This window comes from Sturnira hondurensis, unplaced genomic scaffold, assembly GCF_014824575.4.
Source record: "Sturnira hondurensis isolate 20B ecotype Veracruz unplaced genomic scaffold, ASM1482457v3 Scaffold0007865, whole genome shotgun sequence".
Taxonomy (NCBI): domain Eukaryota; kingdom Metazoa; phylum Chordata; class Mammalia; order Chiroptera; family Phyllostomidae; genus Sturnira; species Sturnira hondurensis.
The window spans coordinates 6971980-6999813 of record NW_028080496.1 but is presented as its reverse complement, the minus strand read 5'-3'; the positions used below and the strand labels follow the sequence as shown (position 1 = coordinate 6999813).

Sequence of the window (27834 nt, the reverse complement as noted above, 5' to 3'; positions counted from 1 at the left end):
CCGGAGCCACCCGACTCTACCCGACTCTGCAGTTGTCTCCCGAGCGCGGGCTGCGCCAGGATACGAAAGCTAGCTGTTCGCTCTCGGGCGGCTCCAGGCGCTAGCAAGCATGCAGCGGGGGAGCTGGCGGCGCGTCCCAGGCTGCTGCTGAGCCAGCCGGGGCGGCGGGAACCAACGCCTGCCGCGCTCCTCCCTCCTTACCCCGGGGGCCGACGAGTGGCTCCCGGGCACCCCCTCTTCGCCTACAGCCCCGCCACGCCACCCCCCGCGGGCCGCAGGGGCTCATGCGGCCCCTAAGGTAAGCACGGGCCAGAAGCCGGGTGGACCTGACTCCAACCTCCCGGAGGCGCCTCTGACATTTGCCGGGGCCACCGCACTGGTTGGGTTCTCCCTAGCCCCATGTTTCATCTTGCTCCCATCTTGCCCAGATTTGGAGCTTTGCTGCGCCTAGATTGCTTTTAGCTCTTGGCAGCAGTAAAGTTTTTGTGGTTTGGTATTTGCTCTTTTTTTCCTAAAAGGCTCTCCCCAGGCAGCCAGCAGCGCGCGTGGTTGGACAGTCCCGGCGAAGGTCTCCACTTTATGCGGGCCGGGAGCTCCTTTTCTTCTGCTTCACCCCCTCCTCCCAGGAGCCAGTGATGGAGCGGGTCACTGGGCTCCCCCGCTGAGAACCACCGACTTGCCCGACTCCCTCCTCCAGCGGTGCGTCGGTTTTCCTAAACCAGATGCACAGCCGCAGGAGAGCGCCTGAGCCCCGGGGGCGTCGGCTCAGAGCTAGGTCGGGGCTCAGGTCCCAGCGGTCCTTTGCTTGGGAACGCAGGTGTGCGCTGGAAAATGCGGAACTTGGCTTAAGTGCTAAGGGATAGGATTCCCAAGTGGCCCGGGCGTCCCTAAGTGGGTGGTTGGGGCTTGCAAGCCAGGCACAGGGATCTCTGCGCACCTAGCTCTGGCCGTGGCTCATCCCAGGGAACCAGCTGGGGCAGGGGGACAGGTGTATTTAGGGGGGTAGGCCCAGGTGGGGACGCTGCGATGCAATTCTTGATTGCATCCTGTTAATGTAATTGCATTGGATTTGCTCGGAGGTAGAATCAATTCTCTCAAATTGAGATTTTCATGGGGGCCTTCGAGCTGCTATTATGTAGCGTGGTTTCTGAAGGCGTTCGATTTTATTTCTTTTATAAAGAGGGTGTCTTGCCCTCGAATTAGGGGAAATTGCGCCATCTAGAGGAAATGGTGAGCTGCGAATTCCTTTTAGGCTGCAAAGTTAGGTGTTCTCTACAATAGGTGTCTCCTGAGCCAGGTGGGGAGGCAGGAACAAGACTGCAAGGAAGACTAATTCCCTGGGTTTCTACAGACCTGCTGAGCCCTAGTGTCTGAGCTCAAGGGAGAGAATTGCAGGTCGTGATGAGTGGCACGGTCATGCTGTCACCTCAAGGAGAGCCATCACCTTGTCCATCCGGCTTTAGGATCCTCCAGCAGAAATAGAACGTAAAATGTTACCTGCTGGTTAAGAAGGGGCGCCTGTTCTTCAGGCATCTGTGGCAGAAATCTGGAAAGTCTATGCACGAACCTTGCTCTTCTCCTGTGCATCGCACAGATGAGTGATTTTTCAGGTGAATCTTGAGCCCCAACCCCTGGAAACAAAATGAGCTGTGCTCTGAAGGGCAGCTGAAGGAGAACTCAGTGAGGCTCTTACCAATCTGTGCCAAGAACTATGTGGTGTGACGAAAATGGCATTTTTACATCTACAAAGAAGAGGTTTGCCATTGTTCCACCCCAATAGCAGGTGACAGGCAAGCCCCGCTCATGAGGGACATGATCTCCTGTTAACAACAACAGGGCAGACTTTGCTGGATGGCAGGCAGAGCCAAGGAAGGCTCTGGGTGGGGCGCCCACACATCCAGGCATCCCCACGTTCTCTGTGGCTGAATTTTGCTGCCACCTTCCAGGCCAGATGGTGTTAGCAATGAGCTGAGCTCCCTCTGTTCAGAAAGGGGCCTCGGTCCCTTTTACGTTAGTGCGAGGTTCTGCTTGTGGTGAAGACCTTGCCCCATGAGATCCTTGGTAGCTCTGCTCCCGTCATTCCTTCCCAGGTGCCAGACAGGTGCTTCCTCTCTGGATAGACGTGGAGAATGGTGGGTGGCTTGTCTCACACCCCCAAGCTGTCTCTCCCATTTGCAAGTGTTTATTTAGTAACCAGATTTGTGACAAAAGAAAAAAAAAGGGTCTTGCACTAACCTGGCATTTTTTTCAAGGAGGGCTTCTCTGATCTTTGCTGAGAAACCTCTGTTTGCCTTCTCTCCATCCAAGCCTCCTCAAGGCACAATTCACTGCCTCCCTAGTGTGTGTAATACTACAGTATGAGGCGTCAGACGCTCCTAACTAACATGGCTCTCCAAACACCCAGTGAGGGACCAAACACAGGAATTCTTAGATGAGGAGACAAGACGCAAAAGAAAATGAATAGATGCTGAGCATCCCTGACAATGGGGTAGGAAGTTTCCTGAGCCATGCTCTCAGTGTTTCTGCATGTGCTGGTATTTCCATTTCTCGGAAGAAGAAACCAATGCTCAGATAGGTGAAGCAGTGCTGTCCGTGGTCTGTGGAATCCAAGTGCTGTTTCCCCTACAACCCTGCTACCAAATGAATGAAAGCCAAGCACGTGCTTTTACGCTGTGTGGCCCCCAAATCTGGTGATGCCTCAGGAGGTACGATCACCGATCTCTCCAGAATTCTGCCATCCGGACAAAGAGAAGCTGTCTTCCCAAGTGAAACAGAGACTAAAGAAATGTAGTGTCAAAAACCAGTGCAGCCTCACTGGAATCTGTTATGTTGGTGAAATGAAAAGGCACCACTCTTGAAAGATCATTGTTCTAGAACTTAACTTATAATCCTAAAGAGAAGTTCAAAAAACTTATAAGCATCTGTGGTGTTCCTGTGGCTCTTTAGGAAATGGCTTTGCTTTTCAAACAACATCATTGCTTATTCATTCAACAAACTGAACAGAAGTTCAACGTGAAGGAGGGAGGTCCAGGTTTTCCCACCTGTGTGGTTGGTGTCCAGCCCTATTCAAATGACAGACAGTTCTTTTTACTTATTTTGACCAAATGACAGCTCAGCATCGGCCTCCTTCCACTCAGCTACGCAGCTGTGAAGGAGCAATAAACAGGGCAGTGGGAAAACCTAAGGACCGCCTTGCCCAAGGGTGCATACAAGGTCAGAGACACCAGCAGACCTGATGAGGTTCCTGATGGCATCCCCCCCCCAGGTCCAGCCCTGCTCATCATCCCTCACTGCTGAGTCTGAGAGGTCATTTTGCCACCAAACATGGGATTCATGGGAGTTAATATTGTTTTACATCAGTCAGTGCAGCTAAAATAGTCTGATACTTAGATTTCAACATACTGATTTCACAATGCTTCCTTCATGATCCTGAAGCACACCTGGTTTGGGACTGTGGGTGTCTCAAGATCCTACGGTGAGAAAAAAGCCAGATGCCAGCCTCTTCCATGCTGTCGGGGTTTTATGTTGCTTTGATGTTTCTCTGCTGAGACATTTTGAGAGAGGATATCCCTGTACTTCGGGTACCTGATTTGTTCGTGAGCGTATGGATTCTGTTGGCCTGACTTTGAACCTCACAGGGGATACATTGCCCCTCTTAGCCTGGGCCCAGGGTTAGTGAGGGCAAAGCAAACCCAAGCCAAGATGGTACCCAGGCCCTCCCTTTCAGGGTCAATGACCAATCTCTAGGGGCAGAAGCCCATCTAGCTTTGAATTTGATGTGTGCCCTAAATAGCTTGTGGCCTGAAAGGACTGCAATGAATTGATGCTATAGATAGGCTCACCTAAAGGCCTTGTTGCATGGTACTCACCTGTCATTCAAAGGCTTTTAAGTGCAGGGAAGTACTATATGAAATCTTGACCTAAATATACCACCTAGAATGCAAAAGAGAGAGAAGAATTCTGTAACTATTTAACTTACTAAATTAACTTACTAAGTTTCTAGGGAGATGAAGGAGATTATTCAGGGAAACTTATCTTTCAATGTATGGTTTTTGTTTATTTCTGGAAAACAATATAGTCCTAAACCTAGTCCCATCTCTAATGCATGGTCCATCATTAGACTTACAGGGCGTAGAATCTGACTAACAACAGCAAAAGCTCTGAGTCAAGATGAGAAGCAGCGTAGCAGTCTCCTCGTTTATGAATGGAGACGTGTGCACCCATCCCGTAGTTGAGACGACCCTGCAGTTATGTGCGAGACTTCTCCTAACAGGAGCTCACCAGAACTTGAGTATGACTGATAGTGCACTTGGAACCCACCAGAAGTCAAGTTTATCTAAGAGTCCTTGGGGAATTCAGCATATTTCCCCCCAGTAGACACTGTCCTAATCCAAACAGTGGTCCTTATCCATAACATAAAACTAATATTGGCAACTGCTCATCGACACTTTCTCTGTGCCAAGCATCTGTACCAAGTGGCTTATTCTTGTTTTCACTCATTTAATCCACACGAGCACCCCCTTGTATGATGAGCTGAAGCGGGTCCCTGATTTACAGGTCCAGGTCTCCGCTCAGCCTGCATGTGGAGGTGCAAGGGAAAGTCACATCGACCTGACACGTGTGTTCTTTCTGGATTGGTACTCTTCCCCGCCTCCCGTCAACCGGGGATCTTCTTTCCTTCGGCTTCGCATGAGCCATTCTAAACAACTTTGAACTTGATAAATAACTTGGTTATCTGTTCCTATTGCTAAACGTGTGTGGTATGTGTGCTTGGCACCAAAGTGTTCATTAATCCAAATACTCTGGCCTTCTGCCGGTTGAGAGACACACAGAGGCTCACTGTCAGTTCGCACACTTGCCTTTCGGGGCCTAAATGGGTGCCTGCTGGTTCTTCTCCCAAGAACTTAGTGGCATGGGGAGAGGTCAACACTAGGCTGTCTGTCCTCCATGACAGGAACCTGGTGCATCTCGATCTGGGTACCCAAAAGCTGCTTCAGAACAAGAGGTTACTAAATGTTTTTTACGGTGTAGTTTCAGATATGTGGAAGTCTTGCTGGGGGTTATGACTGGAGAATTCGTGCTAAGACTGAAACACAAGATGTCACTCCTCCAATGACATTCCCCCCTTGTTCAGTGACATGCTCACTTGGCATATTAAAAAATGCTACAGATGGTGATCGCTTCTCGGCCTTGTCGCTAAGATCAAGTGTAAAAATGCTAAAGATGAAGCTCCTCAGAGTCAGAGGTGGGTAAGGCCAGTTAGTTACACAGCCAGCACCAGTTCACGGGACGCCTGGACACCTGGGGTCCCTGGAGCTAGAAGACCACCCTCCAGGCAGCCGGGCCATGAGTCTGTGCACTGAGAAGCTGAGTGGGCAGAGATAGGACAGGGCGCCCAGGGGCCACAGAGCTGGAGGTACAGTGACCCCATACTCCACATCTCTTTCTCCATATCTACTGCCGTGGCTAGAAGTCTCCATCTCAACGCTGGCAGTTAGGCAATTCAAAATGCTACCACTTTCATCCCTGGCGTTGGAGGCAGAAGGGTTTGCACACTTGTAGACCAGATAATAGATGTGCTCCGGAGTCTCAGACGAGAGGCTCGAGAGGGAAGTAAGAAGAGGAGACTTTTCTGTATATGAAACTCCCGTTAAACACTAGTTCAAAATCCCAGTAGGGAAAGGTGGGAGAAGTATCAAAAGAGAAAATGCGGCTGCTCCAGAAGTTCACTGAGTAACTCCAAGGTCAAGAAGGAGAGGTGTGAAAAGATAGACAGGGGTGGGGCTTAAATGCAACCCCAGAAACTTTTAGAGGTCAGCAGGAGGGCTCCAACCCAGGCGGACGGAGGCTGGGGCGAGGAAAAGGGACCCCCCGCCCTGTCCAGAACTAGAGAATGAGCGTGTAGATGGAGTAGGAATACCAGAGGCAGAGAGAAGACCAAAATCCCCATGCCTGCACAGGAGTTAGTGAGCTCATTAGAGGTGGGGTGTGACAACGGAGTCACCCAGACCTACTACCATGTCAGCTGGGTGACTTCTGGCGAGTTATCTGCCTTCTGCACTGGAATTTGGGATAAGTATGAGTTGTCTGACTTCCCCATGAGAAGGGACAGAATTAACATCTTTCCATGGGAATTGAAGTTCTAGAGAGGACGTAGCTGTTTAAAGGCATTTGGCGTCCCTCATCTGGACTATTTTTACGTAAGTCTGCCTGTACATCCCCTTTGGCCGGTGAACTCAGTTCTTCTCTGACTGCTTATGCCTTGCCGCAGTGGGAAGGTTCATAGGACTGTTTCACTGAGAAAGAAAATGAAGTAGGAAATACCCACCGGGGAGGGAGCAGGCAGGGGGTTGCTCATAGTTTTTGGTAAAATGATAGGTAGCTAGATAGCTTGATGGATGGATGGATTCTATATCTGTCTACCCTGGAACCGTCTGAAGGGGAGGGACCATGGGTAGGTAATTCAAGGTGGTAGCAATCCCTAGTGGCCCAAATGAGTAACTGTCCTACGCCAGCGCTGTGCCCAAAGGAGTAGTACACACTGGGCCCCTTGTCCACAAAGGCAGCCCACCCATGTAGGAAGGGTCATTTTTAATAGTCACTTTGGTGAAATATATACAAAAATGTAATATCACTGAGCACTTTTTAAAGTCCCAATTAACGGGACAAAGCACAACACACTTTCTGAAAGAAAAAAAAAAAACCGTGAAACCAGACCAATCTGTGAGCATTCTTTGAGGAGGTAGAAACAGGCTTGGAGACCAGGGAGAAACCCAAGGGTGAATTATGTTTAGACTTCCAGAATTCCTTCTGACAAAAGTCCACCCCCAGGGTCATTTAGGATAGTAAGTTGTGCCAGAGTGTGGGGGAAATTGCCACGGATCGGAATTGTCTTTAGAGGCGGGAGACAAAAAAAGTAGAATAAACAGGTACTTTTCTGGATGAATAATTATAAACAGCAGGGATCCCCAGGGATCACTGGTGCTCCCAGACTTAGTGTAAATGCTCATATTTCATCCGAAGCAGAGAACACTCAGCTGGTTTCAGGCCTGTGGTTGAAATGGAGGCTCTGTAGAGAGATGGCAAACAAATGGTGATTAACAGCAGGCCAGGCTTAGGCGTTAGCTAGAGAATGCATATTAAGCTTTTGCAGGGGCCAGCCTCACTTAATGCATTTAGGAGAACATCGTCCAAATTAGAAGAAAATGGACTCTGTCTACTCTGTTTACAGCCACAAAAGGGATCCTGGCGGGGGGGGGGGGTGGTCTTTGCAAAATGTGTGTTTGCTAAAGGCCACGCAGAACCAAGTGTTCAGAAGGTATCCACCACGAGGCCCAGACTACAGTCCCAGGGAGAAGGCATCAGTGATGGGGACTATAATAGGAGCTGTGTGTCTGAAGTCAGCTACACTTTAAGTTACATGAGTTTCTTTGGCAAATGAAATGCTGAGTTCCAAAACCCAGCGTTTCAAGAATTTCTTATTCTCACAAAGAGTTCGGGAGTTGTCAACAAGCTGGCCGCTTTGGCCAGCGTAGACAGGCTCCTCCAGGTCAACACAACCCCACGCTGCTCTGATGGGCCTGGATTTCTCTGGATAGTCTGAACTGTGCAAAAGCCAAATCCCCACTTTTTGTGATGTCCACATTCAGCCACACACATTTCTCCTCATGAGAAAAAAGCCCTTGGCTTTACCGTTTCCAAAGATTCTGCTGTGAGGATTGCGTCCCCTCTTCAAATGACAGCCAGTGAGTCCCCGACAGGGATGCTGGGGAGCTCCCGGGGCAGGTGCCCCTCCCAAATGGTATTAGTGGCCTGCCCCTTACAGATGAAGAAACTGGGGTGTACAGACCAGAGGTCTTGCTGTCAAAGGCCCACTCTCGGGCAGGGCAGGGCTGTTTCGGGTCTTTTGGAATCACACCGCCTGCCTGCTGTGTTCCGGACCTGCGGAGGAGGCGGCAGTGTGGTGGTGCCTTTACAGGTGGGAGTACAGGTGGGTCCCTCCTCTCCTTAGCGGGAGGCTTTAGGTTAATGTGTGAAAGGCAGACTCCAGCGGACGATGCTGACTGGTAGAGCTGGAAGGTGGCTCTGTGCTGTCTGGCTCTATGCCTGCTTCATTGTGCCAGGGCTGTCCTGGGCTCCTGAAGATTCTGCATCGTTGGGTCTGGCCCAAGGATGGGCCGACCCTGAGAGGAATGTCATTTGAGACCTGGATTTCCATGGGCAAACCTATAGTGCTTGGCAAACCATGCCTTCAGATGTGGCTCAGTTTAAGGAAGTGGTCATCAGACGGAGTCTTTCAGACGGAGACCTAGAGATTGCAGGGAAATGCAGTGGCACCCCACGTGTAGAGGCCAGTGGGCAGTTGTTTGGCACGGCCTTTAGTCCCCAGGGAACAACAGCTTCCTTGTGCCCCATGACCCCGCTGGCCTTAGGAGGCCTTCGTGGCCTTTGGTACCTGTTCTGCAGAAGCCAGATTCAAAGCGGTACTGCTCTGGGTTCTGTCTTCACAGACTCGGGGCTCTGTTCTCTGCCCAAAGTTTGCTCCTGCAGGCAGGCTCCCCTCCTCACAGGCAGGGAGCCCTGCAGCCTGTGTGGCCTCCAGCAAATGAGGACTGTGATAGTGCTTAAGAGAAACATCTACATTGGATAAAAACTCAGGCTTCTTTTCCAACGAACCAGATGAATAGGCTTGGAAGTGACATGAGGGGGCCAAAGGAGGGATTGGTTTGACTAAAAACACTTGCTCTGGCCTATTTGTATTCCATCCAAAAGATGTTTCTCAAGGGAAGCTGCCAGTCTCTTAAATATCCCAGGAGCCGCGGCAGAAGGGCTGTGGGGCCTAGGAGGAGCCTTGGGGAGGAGACATGTTTCTCCCAGAGAAAGAAGCGACCAAGTGAAGGGAAGTCTTCACTCTGATGCCCTCCCAAGAGCAGCCTTGGTGCCAGGGTCCTGAGCACCGCGGGGACGGCTGTATGCACACCTCCTCTGGGGTGGCAGTGGTCCTCCCGGCGACAGGCTCACAGGCCCGCAGCTCAGGAGTGCAGCCAGGGTGAGTCCTCTCGAGAAACAGCTTGGAGGGGATGCAGGAGGCAGGCGAGCCAAGACAGGGTGGGTGGCGAGAACGGAGGTCAGACGTCCAGGTACGCTCGTGGCTGAGGTCCGACTGGCCATCCCACCTAACCCCCGACAATTGGAAAGCCGATTTACAGACTCCTGCACCAGGGGGACACATCTGAGTAAGAGAAATGAGTGGCTTTGGGAGGACAGTCTAGTTGGAAAGGGGACCTGGGGTTTGTCTTCAAGCACAGTCTCTACTTGGATTCGATATTTACGGGGAAGAAGAGGGGGCTGGCGGGCCTGGGGAATGGGCCCGTTCTGCATGGCGAGCTGCGAGCTGCGAGCGCCCTGCCCCGGGATCCCCGAGGTCTCCAGGGCCAACGCCGCAGCCGGGCCGTCTCGGTCCCCGCCCAGCTTCCCCACCCCTGGCGGGCGGCGCTGAAACTCGAGCGCCAAGGGGCGGGCAGCACGGCGGCGGGGGCGGCAGGGCCACTCCGACATTGGAGGGGACCGGGTGATGGATGGCGAGGGCGGGGCGCGCGGGGAGGGGGCGCGCCGGGCGCCCGCAGCTGGCTGAGGGGGACCGAGCCGCCCGGCTCGCTGCTCCCGCCGGTGGAGCCAGGATACCCTTTCTCCGCAGCGTGATTGATTTTCTGCTTTTCTTCTAAACTCTTCTTCTAGGGAGAGGCTAGTGGTAACAGGCCGAGCTGGATGGATGGGTATGGGGAGAGGGGCAGGACGATCAGCCCTGGGATTCTGGCCGACCCTCGCCTTCCTTCTCTGCAGCTTCCCCGCAGGTAAGGCATTGCCGCGGGAGTGCCTCCCCATCCCGTCTCCCATTTCCACGGGTCTTTGTTTCTCCCGCGCCCCGCGGAAAGCGTGATGGGTGCCGTGGGGAAAGAGTGGGGGGCTGTAGTGGGGCTTCATTGCCAGAAGGCTGGACGCGGAGGTCGCTTGAGCCAGAGGTACCTCCTTCCGAGAAAGTGGGGACCACTTCTCCCTGGAGGAGGGGGAGAAGGGGTGGCACGGTCTTGGAACTGGGGGCACTTTCCCCGGCTCCTCACCCACCAGTTTGCAAACCTGCCGGTGCACAGCGGTGGACCCGGGGCCGCTCCGGAGGCCCTAGCCAAGTCTCTGAGCGCCCCCCCCAAGTGGGACCCCCAGCCCGGCCCCACGCGGGGAGCCCAGGGACTGGGCTCACACCCGCCCATACTCCCGTTCGATAACATCCCGCGTCGCCCCTGTTTGTTTTTATTGTGTCAGAAAGGGAGAGAATTTCAGAATTAAAGCTGAAAAAGCCCATCTGTTTCCAATGAATCCCCCATAGTTTTTCACAATGTTTTTGGCAGATCGCTGCTTTCAAATTCCTCCGAGCCCGGACCTCTTGTTTTTGTTGGGGGAAGGGAGACCAACTCCACAGAGAAGCATTTGTTCGTTCCCAAATGCTCCAGTTTCTTGACTTTTTTTTTTCCTTGGGGGGGAGGGGGAGGCACGAAACTTAAATCCCTTCTCTGTTTTCTTTATAATGTTTCATAAAACTTTATTTCATTTTTGCCATATGCCACTCACAGCTGGGAAACACTAGTTAAACCCTTTATACCCATTTTTCACTCGCTAGAAATACAAATAAGCCCAGTGTCATGGGCCAAAGGGGGTGCCCCATTGCAAGGCGGAATCTCCAGGCCATTGTGTTGTTCGGGCTCTGAGGTGTCTTGCAAAAATGCAAGTTTGTTTCGCTCCGTAGACCAAGGAACGATGCACAGCCCCCCATGCTCCACCAAGCTTGGCAAGAAAGGACTTGAGTTAGACTGGGATGGGGTTGTTTTGTTTGCTCCCCAGCCAACTGGGTTTCAGGAACTGGCAGAACTGGGCCATCCAGGCTACAAGTTACGGCTCCCCGCAGGCGGACCCTGCAGGCATCTAAGGGGCCAGGGATCAGTTTACCTTCCGCCCCAGCCCTGCTTCGGGTGCCCCGGTGCGCCCTCTGGATCCAGCACGCCCAGGTCACACTGAGCAGCTGCAGCCCCAAGGGCACCCTGGAGACCCCTAACCTGCTCCCTGCCCAGGGTTTCTTTGGGGAGGCCCAGGCCGAGGAGCAGGGGAAAGGAGCGGTGTCAGTGCCTCACAGAGCCCTTGGACCTCCTGTGTCCTGGCCGGCCTGGGAATACTCAGGCCTCCACAGTGGGTCAAGCAGCAGGGCATCCTACTCTCCGCCCCTGCCATCCCCTCAACCCTTTCTAAGGCAGTTTCTCCATCTACTGAGAGGCCTGGCTGAAAGGCTGCTTTGGTTCTCTCCCAAAAAATAAAAAAATAGAATGAAAAATGGCCCTCTGCTTTAAAAGGAAGTTCCCCTTTTGGAGAGCAGGAGTTTGCAATATGTGTGCATCTCAGTTTGGTCTAGATAAAGATCCAGCCTATTGGAAGTTTTATCAGATGGGTTGATAAATGGCTTTTGTCCCTTGGCTGCTGTGGGGGATGTGATCTCAGCTCCAAGCTGAAATTGAGAAGGGGGGCTTAGAGGCCCTTAAAACAACACCTTCCTGCTCTTAAAGTGGCAGCGCTCTTTAACTTCTTGGGGACAGAGGGAGGAAAGGAAGGGCTGACTGACTGACAGAGCACTCCGGGGCAGGGGGAGCTGCGGGGGCTACTGGTGGCGACTCTAGTTTTGTTTTTGTTTCATTTGTGCATCTTTAAAACTTTCAAGTATCCCCCATAGTCTGGGGAGAGCTGGTGGGTTATGTAATTCACAACCCGAATTCCATCACTTTTGTTTCCAAGAAGCCCATTTCTTTTTGGCTTCAAGGCTGGTAACTCAAACCTGGCAGATAGAACCGATAGCTGCAGTCCTGTCATGCCAACTGGCTAATGTTTCTTCTAATTTGAGGCCCTAACAGCTGCATTTAGTCAAAATTGCCCACCTTACTGAAAGCTGAGCTTTCAAGATCCCCAAACTCAGTACACGGGCAGGGGCGGGGGTGGGGGGTGGGGGGGACATTGTGTGCTTTGAGAAACCCCGGTCAAAAGACAGTTTCTGCAGGCAGAGGTGAAGTGGGCCATCTCCATGACAGAGATGAACTGGAATATTCTTTGATGCATTGGCAGAGGGGCAGCTTTGGGGTTAAGTCAGAGAACCCTCCGGTCTGGGGGAGAGCAGGGTGGACGTTCAGGGGACGAAAAGGGAAGCTCTGGCAAGGGCGAGCACGGGACCTTCAGGGACCCCTTGTGCCACGGCCTCTCCCGCTGAAAACAGGTGGACCGTGGCTCCGGCAGCCGCGTGAAAGCATCGGTTTGTTCGATGCTAGTCGACTTGAATGACTGCCAGCAGTAACCCCGGGGGAGTGCAAATTAAATTGGACGTAGTTATGTGGAGAAAGATGCCTTAATTTCTGCTAGACTGAGAGCGTTTGTGTCATTCTGGAGTGTTTACATGTACTCACCCGGCGTTATTGGCACACCTACTGTGTTCCTGACTCGAGTGCCATCGGGGGCCCCTCCTCTGAGCAAGGCTGGCATCTGCCATCCGGGAGAGGGGCTCTGCGGTGTCCCAAGCGCTGTGAGCGTGTCTGCTGGTCCAGTGCTGCGTGTTTTAGCGGATGGACGGACTAACCACATCTTGCTGCAGGGCACGGGGGCAGGAGAGGCTCCGTATAACAGTCTTCCACAAACGGTATCCTCTTCAAAACACAATTAATAGATACGTTTGTAACACTGAAACCATTGGGACTTCTTAAAACATTTCTAAGAGCAGCCCATCTGAGGCATGTGTGGCCGACATGTTGACACCCTTCCTGCAACTCCATCTGTGTGCTGTACTCTGGCGTGGTGGCTCTCAAAGTCTGGTCCCTGCACGAGCCCCGTCTGTCTCCCCTGGGCGCTCGTTAGACGCGCAGGCTCTGGGCTGGGCCCTGCGGTCCACCCTTTGTAACAGGCTCTCTGGGGGTTCGTCGCCCGCCCTAGTGTGAGGACCACTGCTCTGAGAATTGCCGCCCTGTAGTCTTTCTTTTGTCTTTATTTTCCCCTCCGTTCTTTTAAACGGTAGCTGTTTTTAAAATGTTATTCCTCGGTGGGGAAACTGAGGCTGGGGAGGCCAAGGCCCTCTGTAGCCTGCAGGCACGTCTGTGACATTAGAGACACCAGACTGTATCTCTCAGAGCCGTTCTCTAGAAATGCGCAAGCAAGTCAGTCAGCCTGCTTGCCATAGTGTGGCCCTGCTGGTAGGACTTTGTGTCCCAAAGCAAGAGAACGAAACGATGGCCAGTTGCAAGAGCCAAGAGGCAGCAGTGCCAGCCATCAAGCTGGCACCCTTGAGGGCCGGCCAGACAGAGCCTTGTCTCCCAAGGAGGGGGAGGGGAACAGTCCTACAGAGAGTTGGTCCCTCAGGCCTGGAGCGGGAGTAGGATAGTAAAGGAGAGGACGCCTGGACTTCCGGGAACCCTCTGCGGGGCTGGAGAAATGGCTAGCCATCACCCCAAAGCTCCATGGGATGGGGAGAAGAAGGTCCCAGGACCGCCTGGAGGTGAGAGGGTAGGATGGGGCCAGTTTCCATATTGGGGGGCAGCCCTCCCAACAGAATTGGGCAGAGGACCCCGACTTCACGCTGTGGTTGAGCGGTGAGGACCCATGCTGTTTCAGTACTTGGCTCAGTCCAACCTGACTAAAGTTGAAGGCACTGTTTCTTCTAGGTGACCAACCCATCTGAGTTTATCTGGGACTTTTCTAGTTTTAAGACAGAAAGTCCCATGTCCTAAAAAAGCCTTCTCTGTCCTGGGCACACCAGGATGATTGCTCACCCAAGATTCCTCCCCTCCTGTCCCCTGGATTAGCACCAGCCTGCATTTGTTAGGGGCGCCATAGCCCAGGACCACAAAGGCCGGGGGACCTGGCTGGGACTGGGCCTCCTTCCCCTGCCTGTTCTCCTGGCCACTTTGCTAGAAGCCGCTGTCCAACTCTAGGACCCACTTTCTTTCCTACACCCCTGCACCTCCCCCCACCAAGTTGCCAAATGACTTGCCATCCTTTTCCCAAAATAAGTTTGTCTGGTTATAAAAACAATACTCATTTTTAAACCACAGGCTGAAAACTAAGAAAATGTAAACAGCCCAGACCCCACCCTCTCAACAGACAACTAACTATCAGTAATGAGCATTCATGAACGTCCTTGGAGACATAACAGCTCAATATGGTTCTCTCCAGAGTGTGATCGTTTGAAGGAGAACAGTAGTTTTTCATTTTTAAAGCTCTTCCATTTACTGAGTGGCCACGGTATATACCAAGCACTCTACGAAACACATACTGACCGCATCCGATAGTTATACCTCGTGAGTGTCAACATGCCCACTGTACAGATGAAGAAACAGAGGGTCCAGGTGGTTGCCTGATATCACACAGCCCGTTAGCAGCCAGAAGTGGAAAGAACCCAGACCCCTGCCCTTTCTGCACTGCTCATCTTGCATCGAGACACTCGTCAGACTTGCTGAGTAGCCTGTTAGACTTTGTTCTATGAGCTGGCATGGCTTTGACATGGGGAAAAATAAGAAACAGGCTTTGGAGATAAGTGGTAGCGGGAGGAGGGATGGACACTTTTTTCATGGATCTAGCTTCCTCACCTCCTCCCACGGCTCCTCTCTGCTCCCTTTCCGTCCCTGACTTAGCATTCCAAAAAAGATGCCACCCAGCCATGGGTTGGGAAAACCAGTTGGCAGGGCTGTTGCTGTGCAGATTTCCTGAGTCAGATATTGTGTCTTTTGGGCTTTGCTTATTTATTCATCTCATGCACCATTTCACCCAAGCAGTCAGAATACCAAGACGCCCATTAAAGCTGTCTGTCCCTCTGCACCCAGGTCCCTGCAGAAAGGAGCCCATTATGGCTCCCCACGCTGCAGAATGTCCCATGGTCACAGGCGCACCCTCATGTGTGTGCGTGTGTGCACACACTGGGCACGTGCCCAGCTGGCCTGACTTTGCCCTCCCTCTGCAGAAGGAAGGTGGAGAAGGAAGGCCTGCCTGCGGGTGGCGGTGACGGAGAAAAGCCACTTCAAATGAGTGTTGACCTGGAGTGGCCAAGCAGATGAGCCCAGGGTTGCTGGAGGCAGAGCCAGAATGGAAAATTAGCATCTTTGGAGCTAGCCCTAGACTCAGGAAAACGGGTTCTGCCTCGCCTCAAAGCAGAGAGACTAAATTGCCCACCTGCAAGCTTCAATTATATCTGAAAAGTGATGTCTTTCTTTGCCTGTAACCGACCTCCTTGGGGAGCCCCGGTGCCTCAGCTCTGTGCCCTAAGCCAGGATGGTATGGAAGTGGAATCTGTGCCCGGCCCTTGCCCACCATGGGGCCCTCCTACCCAGAGAAGCCCTCGGCTGCCTGACTGGCCGTTCTGTTTGCCGTTGTTGACCTGGCTCTATGTGGCCCCAGTGGGAGCTGGGGGAGGGCGTCCAGTTTGTAAGCTGAGGTGTGCCCTCTTGCTTGGCACTCCGCGTGCTTTCTTGCAACAACTTGGCATGTAGGGAGGCTGGGGCAGAGCGGGGCCTGGCTGGGTGAGGCCTGGGGGCAGTGCCTGTTGCCTCAGCCGCCTCTGCCCTCACTTGGCAGGGAGTTAACTCCTCACTCCCCAGGCCACCCGCCTCCCCTTCCTCACTTGAGATTCTCTGAGAAAATTCCTCTGGCCTCGCTCTTTCTCCAGTAAGCCAGTTCTTGGAGGAAGCCTCCCAAAATGCCCAGTGCTTTCAGTGGGTGGAAGACACGCTGGAGCCACGGGCTGGGTCAGTTCCCTGGGACAGCCTTCACCCGGAATGGGGAGCAATGCCTTTTCAAAAAGGTGACCAGTTCTGTCTGCTTGTAGCTTAAGTAAGGTCGTATCCACCGTACCTGGCGAAAATTCCAGCCCGTCACCTGGGTGTGTTCCTTTCGGTGTCTGATGCCAAACACCTGCATGTCTACTCCGGAACCATGTCATGACATTCCTGCAGAGCGACACAGACAGGCAGCCTCAGGCATCTGTCAAGCAAGGAGACTCCAGAATACTACCTGGGCCAGAGTTTGCCAGATATTGCCCGTACATCAATTTGCTGTCCCCTTCTAGTTTCAATGCTAAGGGACAGAAGGAGGTGGAGAGTGGCCCGATGCTCCAGCAGCTGCTGGGTCTCACAGGGCTCGGGGCAGGTTGGCCCTCCTGCCTGGAGCTCCTTGCCCACCACCTTCAGGACCCACACCACGGCTTACGGCCAAGGAGTAGCCTTAGCGCCAATGCTGCCCAGGGTAGGTGGGTGGGCGGGCAGTGAGGACAGGGGACAGGGAGGACTCAGGCTTCAGCATGGCCTTTCCAGAGGCTGTGCAGCAAATTCTGTCTTAAGCTCTGCCTACTTCTATCCCTATTGGAGCCACCACCTCTGAAGTTACACCAGACCCTCCAATGGTGTGCGGGTGGTGCTGTGTCCTTACTAAAAATTACCCAGGATCCCCAGGATCAGATGGGTCTAGTTTGAAGTCCTGAGGCTGGCCACAGAGGGACTCAGCATAGGGGGTAGCCGATGGGGTAGAGGGAGAGCAAGAGCCATGAGGGACTGCCGGGTGGCACACTGTTGCAGGAAGTGGTTTCCACCTCCTGGGGCAGGGGATGGGGGGGTACGGGTCCCTGAGGAGGGGCCCCTGCCTGGTTGGTATCAGTGCTTCGGAGTGATGGCAGCAATGCTGAGGGGAGAGAAGGGCCACTGTCCAGTGGTCGTGGTAGAAACAGCCTGGGGACAGAAGGTTCAGCAGTGTGCACCTCCATCTTTCCTCCATCCTGTGCCCCTTTCGCGTTAGAATCTTACAGGGAGCCTGGTGGGGGCCCAGCTCCTTGCAGCAGAGGAAAGTGGGCATTCGCTTCCTTATGGGCACAGCTGACTCTCGAGGCTCTGGTGTTCGACCCCAAAGCCCTGGCTCCACACTCACCAGGCAGCACTTAGACCCCAGCCAACCTCAGCTGCTAGGAGGCCCCTTGTCTTCCTGGGACCTTGTCTGGGCGGCACCCGTCAAACCCCACGGCCCTTCCAGACCCAACTGAAACTCTACTGCATTTCAGAAACAAGTGATAGCGTCTTCAGCCTCCATTCTTCCATCGTCGTCGTGTTTTAGTGCTCAGATGAAACCCTGCATTCTGGAAGTTTCCATGGCTTACTCTGCCTGAGCACAGGAGCTCACTGGGGCTTGTTCCAGGAAAGGCATGGAGCACGGTGCCTGGTACAGAGCTGCATCCAGAACCTTTAAGTTGCCGTGCAGAGGCCATGGAGTCGCACACCCCAGCTTGGCGGTGGGGCTTGTCTGCAAACTGAGCTTTACCCCTTTAAGAAGAGGCAGGTTTTTCTGTTTCCTGGCTCACCCCACCCCTCCTGCCCAGCATCTGAAACCTGATCTAATCCCTTTGCACGCGGGTAATTTATTGGTCTATTGGGCTTTTCTTGGTGGCAAATTGCATTGTCTTTATTCCTGGGTTCAGGCTGTGGAGCGGCTCACCGCATTCCTAAGACTCCTTTCTCAGGGCCCGTCCCTCACACCCCCTCTGCGCGAAGCCAAATACGTTTTATTGGGCCTCTTTGTCATGCAAACAAGGTGGTAATAATCAGGCTATTATTCTGAAAGATTGGGCTTGATTAGCAGTTCAAAGGAGGTCTCTGAAAGCAGCTAATGCCGCTCTGGTGAGCTCTAGTGGGTAAATATTTTCATCCCGCCTGGGATGGTGCAGCTGCTACTCCAGGCTCCCTGCCTCCCTCTTTCTGTTTCTCAGAGGTGCTGGGTTGCTATCAGGGACGGTCATTAAGCCAGAAAAGCTGTGTGGCTGTGATTTCTCTCTCTGCTGTGCCTCAGTTCACAAGGGAGGTAGCCTGGAGCCCACCTCCCCCAAATGCAAAATGTTTACATCTGTGGGGTGCTGCTGAGGGAGCAGTGTGGAAGCCAAGGATTCCGGGACAAACACGAGGGGCTCCTGCTCTCAGGGAACTCGAGGGCAGGAGGTGGCACTTGAGCTGGGGTATCATGGGTGATGCAGACAGTTCAGCCAGGCCCACAGAGCGGCTGGAGGGTGAGGCCAAGGATGATGACACGGGAGAGCCAAGGGGCTGTCTTCGATTGCAGGGTGGCAGCGTCCGAGCCTTTTCTGTGTGGCTCTACAAGATGGATTGAGGTCCCATGCAGGTCCCTGGGAGGGAGGGGTGGGCCCACAGCTGGAGCATCCCAGAGCAGGGGACCAGCCCTGCGCTGGCTGAGCTCAGTGGCAGTGGAAGCTGGATGTCCACCACACCACGCTACAGGGAGATTTCCTACCTGAGGGGTTGGCTGGAGGTAGAAACCAGTGACCTTTGGCTCTGGGTTTTAAAACTCCTACGGCGCACCTTGAGATGGCAACACAGAGGCTGGTCACAAAGTGATCATTAGGGCTTTTGATAGAGTCCATTGCACAGAGGACAGAGAGCGCTGGCCTTCGTTGCATGAGTCAGGAGCAAACAGGTCGGATGGTTGCCCAGGGTTCCCTCCACCCAGTGAGTCTGGGAGACCCAAGTGTAGGCATCGCCTGCACCGTCCTCTTTCCCCAGGCCAGACACCTCTCTGCAGCCTCTGGGTTCTCCCGTTTGTCCCCCTGTAGCTAATTCTGAAAGTGCTGTCCCAAGAGGCCTGGGTCGAAACAAAAGATGCATAATGGGCTTCAAAGGAGCGTCAGTCGCTGTGCAGTGCCTTTGTGCTTTTCTGGGCCTCTGCAGTACAGCCCTGGGTATGAGAGCTAGCAGAGGCCCCAAGCACCGTCCCTGCCAGAGGACATAGTGGCCAAGCTGGAAATCTTATTTCCAGTCAGTTTCTTTAATTCCCTGGCTCCGACCTCATTGGCTGTCTTGGATCCGTCCAGAGGTGGCCGAAGGGCCAGGAGGGGCTGCCTTGCTGTCTGCGGCCACGTCTCTGCAAGGGGCTCGCGCCGGTTGCCATAGGACCTGTGTCAAACTCTCACATTCTCCTCTCCTTGCTTCTTGGACACTCAGATCAGAAAAGGTCAAGGTTTACTGCCCAGGATTCAGGTCTCATGGTTTTTTATTAGAGACACTGAACACAAAAATCAGCGCCCTGGGGTCTCTTTGGCAGGTGCCGCCTCGGCTGAGAGCTCTCTCTTTTGATGCCAGGCCAGGTTACATTCCGCTCCCTGACCTGGGAGGCCCTCAGCCTGTGATTTAATGGGGCGGACATGGGGAGGCAGGATGGCTCCCAAGGGGTCCAGGGCCCCTCGTCACACCATCATGGTGACTGTCCAGCCCTGGCATCCCTTAGGCCCTTCCCCAAGACTACGAGGAAAGGACGGCCCCATGCATGTCCCCTTGAGGCACTCGGGCCCTGAAGAGCTACGTCCACACCTGGAGAGGTGACAGAAGGGAACAGCAGCCATCAATTACAGTCCAGCCTGTCTCTCTCAGTGGCCTCTTGCAAGCCAGCCCCCACCCTGATCTACGGTGTCTCCACCTAGAATGGTGCATGGGCTTCCTCTTCAACGTGTGAGAAGACGTGCAAGGGCTGAAGCTTTTAAGCAGCTGGGGACGACCCCTGGGAAGTCAGATGTGTTGAAGCCATGGTACTCAGGCATGGTCATTTGTAGCCATCACGAGGGTCTCAAAGCTTGTGAGGGGCTTTTTTTTTTGTTTTAAACCACGCATTGTGCAAATCCAGAGTTACCACCTTCACTTGCTTCCTAGCTTGCTCTCCTGAGCAGGAGAGAGAGAGCGGGAAGCTCAGTGGATGAGGTGAGCGGAACCAGGCCCTCTGTGACAAGGGCTGATCGAGTATCGTACTAGTCAACACTCATTGAGCTTCAGCTGCATGCTGGTGCCTTTCTGCGTCCTCTCACCCTTTCAGCAACCTCACACGGTAGCTACTGGTACCCATTTTCCAGACAAGTACAGTGAGACACAGAACTAAGTTAAGTAGTTTGCACAAGGTCACACAGTAGCAGAGCTTGGAACACGCTCATTCCCTGCCAGATTTCTTCCACTGTTACCAAATTCTTAGGGGGTGGCTGTGAATGTGTTAACAGATGTCAGAGGCCCGACTGCCCCCGAAACACTGACCACTCCCCTCCACAGGCTGGGAGCTGTGGGAGGGCTGCCCCAGCCCCTGCAGCTTGTGGGAATGCATGCCTGGCCTCATGGGGTTGTTACGGGCTTTGCGGAAGAATCTGGACAGCTGAGAGCCTGCACTTCATTACTACCTTCGGGTTTGTTTTTTCCTCCAACTGTGTGGGTGCTGCTGCCTCAGATAGGGTGTTCTTGGGTGTGCGCCCCCCCTGATGACACATCCCTTCCTTTCTCTTCAGTCACCTCCCCGTGCAAGATCCTCAAGTGCAACTCTGAGTTCTGGAGCGCCACGGCAGGCAGCCACTCCCCGGCCTCAGACGACGCCCCTGAGTTCTGCGCCGCCCTGCGCACCTACGCACTGTGCACACGGCGCACGGCCCGCACCTGCCGGGGCGACCTGGCCTACCACTCGGCGGTCCATGGCATAGAAGACCTCATGAGCCAGCACAACTGCTCCAAGGATGGCCCCACGTCGCAGCCGCGCCTGCGCACACTCCCGCCGCCGGGGGACAGCCAGGAGCGCTCCGACAGCCCGGAGATCTGCCACTATGAGAAGAGCTTCCACAAGCACGCAGCTGCCCCCAACTACACGCACTGCGGTCTCTTTGGGGACCCGCACCTCAGGACTTTCACAGACCGCTTCCAGACCTGCAAGGTGCAGGGCGCCTGGCCACTCATCGACAACAATTACCTGAACGTCCAGGTGACCAACACCCCTGTGCTGCCTGGGTCTGCTGCCACGGCCACCAGCAAGGTGAGGGTGTGGGGCTGTGGCGGCCTGCGGGGTCCCCTCGCCCAGGCCCTGCTGTTGGGTGGCCCCAACCTGGCCTTCTACCCACCCAGGTGCCTCCTGCGCCCAACCGTGTTCTCATCTCAGTAAATGAGCGGGTTATTTAGAAAGGAAGGAGAGATTTTTAACGTTGCCTAGAGGGCGGTGCTCCTCAAACTGCTGCACACCTGCACTGTGGGTTTGTGAAATCGGCTGTCAGGATGGGGAGGTATCAGAAACCATATATGTATATGGTTTATGGAGTCAGGCAGGGCAGAGCAGGGTAGTGGAAGCTGGCATACCTAGAAGGCAGTTTATGAGTGCACTGTACCTGGTTAGGGCGAATGAGGAAACCTCGTTTCTGTCGTGTGCGTGTGCGCACCTGTGGCCCAGTCCACCCCAGGTTCACCTCCCATGACCTCACGTGCACTCAGCCAGAAGGAGGCGAGTGGACTCTCTAGAGTCCAGGTTCTGGGGCACATTTTCCCCCTTAGGCCCTGGCCCACCGGAGCCCCTGGGGTTTCCAGGCTGGCTGTGGGTCTGGGAGCAGCCTGCTGCCAGGGCACCAAACTGGCCCACAAGGGTGTTTCTGTTCCTTCCCATCCCTCCCTGCCCCAGAGGACAGCGAGGTGACCTGGCAGCCAGGAGTTTCCCCACCACTTCCCTCTGTGCTGGTGGCCCTTGCATGCCCACAGAGGGTCTCCTTCTTAGACCAGCTGCTGGGTAGGAAACAAGCGGGTCTTCACCCTATGGACGTACGTACAGGCTCTTAGTGCCAGGCCTTGCGGCCTAGTGACAGCAGGAATGTGGCCTGCTTTCTCTTTGTTCTGTCCCACTCCTAGCCCTCCACAGACTGAGGGGGCCCATGTCAAGAACCCCCTTGGCATTCTCTGCAGCCCCTTCACCTACCCACCTCCCACCCTAGATCAAGATAAATGAATACTGGGAGCCTGGGGCTGCAGCTTCTAAATCCAGCAGCAAACACACTCTGGAAGGGCACCCCACCTTCGTGTCCCATGCCAGCAGGGGCATGTGGGAAGGGACCTGCCCCTCCTGACCCAGTGAAGTATAAGCACCAAATGTGATAACAGCCAGGGGAGGAATTGTGATTAGTGACCAGCCAGGCTGGGCTTCTGCCCCTAGTGACTGGGGTGTGGGGGGAGGACACAGTGGAGCGAGAGCCATTAGGCCACAAAGGACTGGAGCCTGCAGTCTGGGGCAGTGTGGGCTTAGAGCCCCTGGGCCCCGCCCTCATCTCTCTGCTGACAAGCAATGGGGCACTGAGCCCAGCATTGCTGTCCAAAACCCAGATGAATTAACCACTCATTCTTATGCTCCATTCTCTCACTTGGCTGCATTTTTCCAGTGCCTACTCTGCTGCAGGCTCGCTGCTGGGAACTGCAGCTGCAGGCCAGCCCCAGCAGTCCAGTTCCCAGAAGGCACTGGGGCCCTGAAGCAGAGCGGGACCCACCCAGCCCCTCTGCTGCGGCACAGACCCACCTTGATTTTGCAACGGCTTTCTGCTCTGTCCCCATCAGCCAGGAGGCGGCATGTGGCCCTGCTAGAGGCCCAGCAATGACAGGATCACCACCTGTGCCACCCAGGCAGACCATGGTGCTGGGGTGAGAGGTGTCATGGCTGTTTTCCAGGGCCCAGGGCCTGCCCCACCTGCTCCCGTAGGCCCTGATGAAGAGGGGTTTGTGTGGGTCCGTTCGTTGAGTCAGCAGACACCTACTGGACATCTCTTCTGTGTCACCCTCTGTGCCAGGGTTGGCCTGCCACCCAAAGCTTTCAGGCTAATAATGGAAAACAGACCAGTGGACGGTGCCGGTGCTGAGGATGCTGATGGCTCTGCCCAGATCACCGGAGGCGGCCTCCTGCAAGTCCTGGCACTGAGCCCACCCCCCAGGATGGGCATGGGTGACTGCAGAGCCAGGCTTAGCATGGGTGCAGCCTGGAACCCCCAGGGAAGGAGGAGGAGCTGGGGTCTTTTATCTCTGAGCGGATGCTGCCTGGGCTTTTTCAGGAACCCCCTACTCACTTGCCCCCTCTCCCCCCCAGCCTGCCCTCGGCACACACATTGCCTCATTTCCCACAGTAATGCCCTCATCCTGCCCAGCCCGTCCTATTCTTCTTGTGGAAGACCGAGATCTGGTCTGCCAGCTTAGCCAGCCTCCCACCCCATGGGACTGCCTGCCGCACCTGTCTCCTTCCAGCGGTGCTGGCAGCACCCCACGCTGCAGGTGAGGGGGCAGGCCCAGGGAGCAGAGGGGGGCACTCTGGCCTCTGCCCCCCTTCCCCTCTCCCCGTTGCCGGTCCTCCGTTGTCATGTGCTGCATAATTCACCTCATCCGCTCGGTCTGTGACCCCTGCCACCCCACGCCCGAGTGAGCTCTATGAGGACTGGAGTCTTGTACTGTTTTGTTCCCTGTGTGGATGCAGCCCCTAGTACCAGGCCTAGCGTGTTGTTGGCGCTCCATGAACAGCTGTGGTTGGAGCCCGGGCTCTGCCCCATGCCCACGCAGTGGGGAGGGCCCAGGCCCCTCTGGGAAGGGAAGGGGGGCAGCAGAGGCAGGAGTGGCAGCCCCGCCCATGGCCCTGTTGGCAGGGAGCCGCCCGGCTTTCGACAGGCCCCCTTCATGCTGTTACTTGTGGTTGAGTCCCTGGTACCGGTGCCAAGAAGAGTCAAGCCGCCTGTCAGCCTTCCAGGAGACTGTCTCCACGAGAGATGGCAGTTGGAGCAAAACCAGCCTTTCCTGTTCCAGGGAGACGGATGGCACTTGGAGAGCAGCCGCCCCCCAGTGCCCCCCACACCCCACACACACGGTGTCTGTGCACCAGGCAGGGATACCAGAGTCCCTCACCCTGCACCCCCTCCTCCAGTGACAGGACCACCCACTGCCCAGACCACCCTGGCTGGCCCACCTCCCGGCCCGCCCTGTAGGCAGCCTCCACATCAGGGCAGGATCCTGGATAGAGAGAAGGAAGCAGCAGGAGGTGGAACCATATGAAGTCGCCATTTTTTATGAGCCAGGGATGGTAGAGAGCGGCAGTTTCAAATGGTTCTATGCAGAGGGCTCTAAGCAGGATGGAGAGGCTACTTAGAACCCTCTGCATAAAGCCACCTTTACCATCCCACAGAGCACCAGCATGTCCCTGTGCCCCATGTAGACAGCAGAGCTGCAGGTGCCCTTGGTCCAGGGGGCAGAGGCACCAAGTGAGCCAGGGGGCAGGAACAGGAGAGGCTGCAAGTTGTTTCTCCCCGTTTTGCTTGTCTCCAGCCCATGCAGTCATCCTAGTTAGGATTATGGAAGAAAGAAGCCAGACACTTCTGCAGGGTGATGGGTGTAGGGGATTCACACTCACACCCTGGGCTGTTCATCTCCTCTCCTTCTCCCAGGCCTCCCATACTCTGGGCTTGGGGCCTCAAAAGCCCAGGGACTGGGAACAGAGACCGGTCCCAGCTCTGCTGTTTGCTGGCTGTGTGACCTTGGGCAAGTCTCTTTACTGAGTTTCCTTGTCTGTAAATAGGAGCTAATGTCACCCTCCCCTGCAGTGCCACACAGGACTAGGACTAATAAATGTGGTGCCCAGGACACTGATGCAGTGAGTGTGCCTGTGTCCTTGGTCCTCAGGAGGTCAGTAACTAACATGACCCATCAGGGGCTGGGCCCAGCCCCACCCCCTGCTGTGGACACCAAGTGCAAATGGGCCTCCCAGCTTCATCCCTGGCCAGAGTTTCGCATTCAGCCTGGAGACTCCATCATCTTTGTGTGAGTCTGCACTGTTGTCCTCTCCTTCTGCCTCCAAGGCCTGCCTGTGTGGCTTCTGCCCCCTCATTCTTTCTTCCAGCCATCAGTGTCTTCTCTTCCACCTACTATTATGTCCAGGCCGTGGCTTGCAGTCCTTTTTCAGGAATTCTGCTGGAGGCCCACTGCACTGTGAGAGACGGTGTGAGGCAGTTGTGCACTATATTAGTTTCATATCGTTGCTGTAACAAATACCACAAACCAGCAGTTCAAACAGACAGACCGTTGTTCTCTTAGGGTTCAGGAGACGAGAAGTCTGTTACGCGTCTTACCGGGCTAACGTCAAGGTATCAGCAGGGCAGGTCCTTCCGGAGACTCCAGGGGACAATTTGTTCATTGTCTCTTCCAGCCTCTGGTGGCTGCCAGCACACCTCCGCTTGTGGCCACATCACTTACTCAAGTCTCTGTCACTGGAAACAGCCTTCTTTTCTTTGGTCAAATCTCCTCTGCTTCCATCTTGTAAGGATGCTTGTGATTGCGTTTAGGGCCCAACCCAAGTAATCCAGCATCATTTCTCCACCCCGGACCCTTCATCTGATGCCCTCTGCAGCGCCATGTGCCGTGCCTGGTCACACTCACAGGTTACAGGGATGGAGGCCCTTATCTTGGGGGCCTTGTTGTACAGCCTATTACAGTGTGTAAGGGCCTTTCACTTTTAATTAACACTGCTTTTCTTTTTATGGCTCACTCTTCTATATAGTAAATGAGCTGGTTTTTTATTTAGTGTAATGAGACAAAGTTCCCATTATAAATCAGTTTGGGTTTGTGGGGAGTAAAAACTAGTTGTTTTAAAGAAAAATATTAAGTGCCTAATAGGGCAGGGACAGTCTGAGGCACCCTGGGGCTTCTCCATGCCTCCGTGGAGCACTGTGAGCCTGGGACTGGGCCCTCTTCCCGCAGTTGTCCACTCCATCTAACCCCACTCTCTGCCTGCTTCCCTGCAGCTCACCATCATCTTCAAAAACTTCCAGGAATGCGTGGACCAGAAGGTGTACCAGGCTGAGATGGACGAGCTCCCAGCTGCCTTTGCCGACGGTTCCAAGAACGGTGGGGACAAACATGGGGCCAACAGCCTCAAGATCACAGAGAAGGTATCGGGCCAGCACGTAGAGATCCAGGCCAAGTACATCGGCACCACCATCGTGGTTCGCCAGGTGGGCCGCTACCTGACTTTCGCGGTCCGCATGCCAGAGGAGGTGGTCAATGCCGTGGAAGACCGGGACAGCCAGGGCCTCTACCTCTGCCTGCGGGGCTGCCCCCTCAACCAGCAGATCGACTTCCAGGCCTTCCATGCCCATGAGGGTCCAGGTGTCCACAGGCCTCAGACTGCCAGCCCCGCCCCTGCTGCTCCCGACACCTTCCCATACGAGACGGCCGTGGCCAAGTGCAAAGAGAGGCTGCCCGTGGAGGACCTCTACTACCAGGCCTGTGTCTTTGACCTGCTCACCACGGGGGACGTGAACTTCACGCTAGCTGCCTACTATGCCTTGGAGGACGTCAAGATGCTCCACTCCAACAAGGACAAGCTGCACCTATACGAGAGGACACGGGAGCCACCCAGCCGGGCGGCCACTGCAGGGCTGTCTCTAGCCCCTCAGCTCCTCCTGGGCAGCCTTCTGCTCCTCGCCCTGCTCCCTGTGTTCCTGGAGGCCCTCGCTGCATAGGATGGAGAGTCACACTGCCTGTCACCAAGCCAGCCTGCAGCTGCAGGAGGGTCGGCTGCCTCCCAGTGGCCCCTCAGTCTCTGCAGGGGCCAGAAGCGAAGGCAGTGGCTGGCCATTGAGCTGTGGGATGGTTACCTCAGAGCTGCCTTGGGCTGTCTGCTGGCAAGGGCTGGGGGCGCGGGGCGGCCCCTCACCCTCCCAGGGCCTTGGACAAGGTGGTGGTGACTGACTGGTGCTGTGCCGTCTGTGATAGTAGAGCTGTGTGAGGGGGAGAGCTGCTCCCCCCTGCCCACCCTGCAGTGTGAATGTGCAAAACCGAGCCCCTTGGGCTGGAGCCCCCGCCCCACCAGAGACACTGGGAAAGGTCAGAGTCAGCTCCTCCTGCCCCCCTGCAATGCACTGAACGGCCCGGCCTACTGCTGCACGCGCCCACCCGCCGTACGCACACACTCTTCCACGAGCATACTCGCACACACTGAGCTGGCAGGGCTGGGGCACCCTCAAGGCTGGACCCCCAGGCAGGGCCTTCTTTCCCGTGGGGCCTTAGGGCACCCAGATCCCTGCCTCAAGAGCCCCCAGCTGGGGACAGTGCGTGTTAGCACTTATTTGGAGCGACACCACTCGTGGGCTCGATACCCTTCTCTGGCCCCTCCTCCTCATTGTGCTTAGAAAGTCAAGTTCAGTTTCTAAATGTCTAAACAGAGAACTACCCTTTGATTTCTGTTCCTTCCTCTCCAGCAGATAGTAAGGCCCCCTGGGCAGGGGGGCTTGGGCCAGGGCATGGGCGGGAGACCAGCGGATAGGGCCAGCTGGCCTGCCCTCATCCTCTGCTCTCCCCAGCTGCTCCCCAGAGCCCTGCTCCCCACCCCGTCCACACAGGCCTGTGTCTGGGGAGAGGAGCAGCCTTGGCAGGGTTTCCCCCATTGGGTCCCTTCCCTTGAGCCTGGGGCCACACAGCCAGGAGAGACCCGCTGCCGGGAGCCCCGGCTGTCCATCCAAGGAGCCCTGGACCAGCCCTGCCTCTGCTGCTGCCCCAGAGAACTGCAGGGACCAGCCTGGGCTCCACCCCCAGAGGGCCATCTCCCCAGAAGGCCCGAAGCCCCTCACTGTCCCCACCTGCCCGCCGGCACCGATTTGGCCCTTCTGCTGTTCCCCAGGGACCTCTCATATACACTGGCCTCCCCCTCCAAGAGGTCCCCTCTCCGCCAAACCTGGGCAGGCGGGTGGGAGGGGCGAGGCCCCTACTGTGTTTTGGACAGCCCCTATGTTGGAAGGAAAAAGTGAAGCACTTTATTTTGGTTGTGTTTGCTCACATTCTGCTTGGTAGTGGGGACCCCTCACTGCGTCCTTGTGTCTGTGACCTGTGTGGAGTGTCACCGCCTGTACATACTGTAAATTATTTATTAATGGCTAAATGCAAGTAAAGTTTGGGGTTTTGTTTTGTTACTTTC

General features: G+C 55.0%; 1 protein-coding gene across 1 annotated transcript; it reads left to right on the top strand.

Moving 5' to 3' along the window:
• On the top strand, positions 1 to 27834 carry RGMA (repulsive guidance molecule BMP co-receptor a). Its single transcript, XM_037053699.1, has 4 exons — positions 1 to 298; positions 9739 to 9854; positions 20381 to 20895; positions 25664 to 27834. The coding sequence occupies exons 1-4, from the start codon at positions 285 to 287 to the stop codon at positions 26381 to 26383; spliced, it is 1365 nt and encodes a 454-aa protein (XP_036909594.1). The 5' UTR covers positions 1 to 284; the 3' UTR covers positions 26384 to 27834.

Bases quoted from the DNA above. Each gene is read 5' to 3' on its own strand.
- RGMA (XM_037053699.1), top strand. The intron at 9,855-20,380 runs GTAAGGCATTGC...CTTTCTCTTCAG, and splicing joins TCTCTGCAGCTTCCCCGCAG to TCACCTCCCCGTGCAAGATC. The intron at 20,896-25,663 runs GTGAGGGTGTGG...GCTTCCCTGCAG, and splicing joins CTGCCACGGCCACCAGCAAG to CTCACCATCATCTTCAAAAA.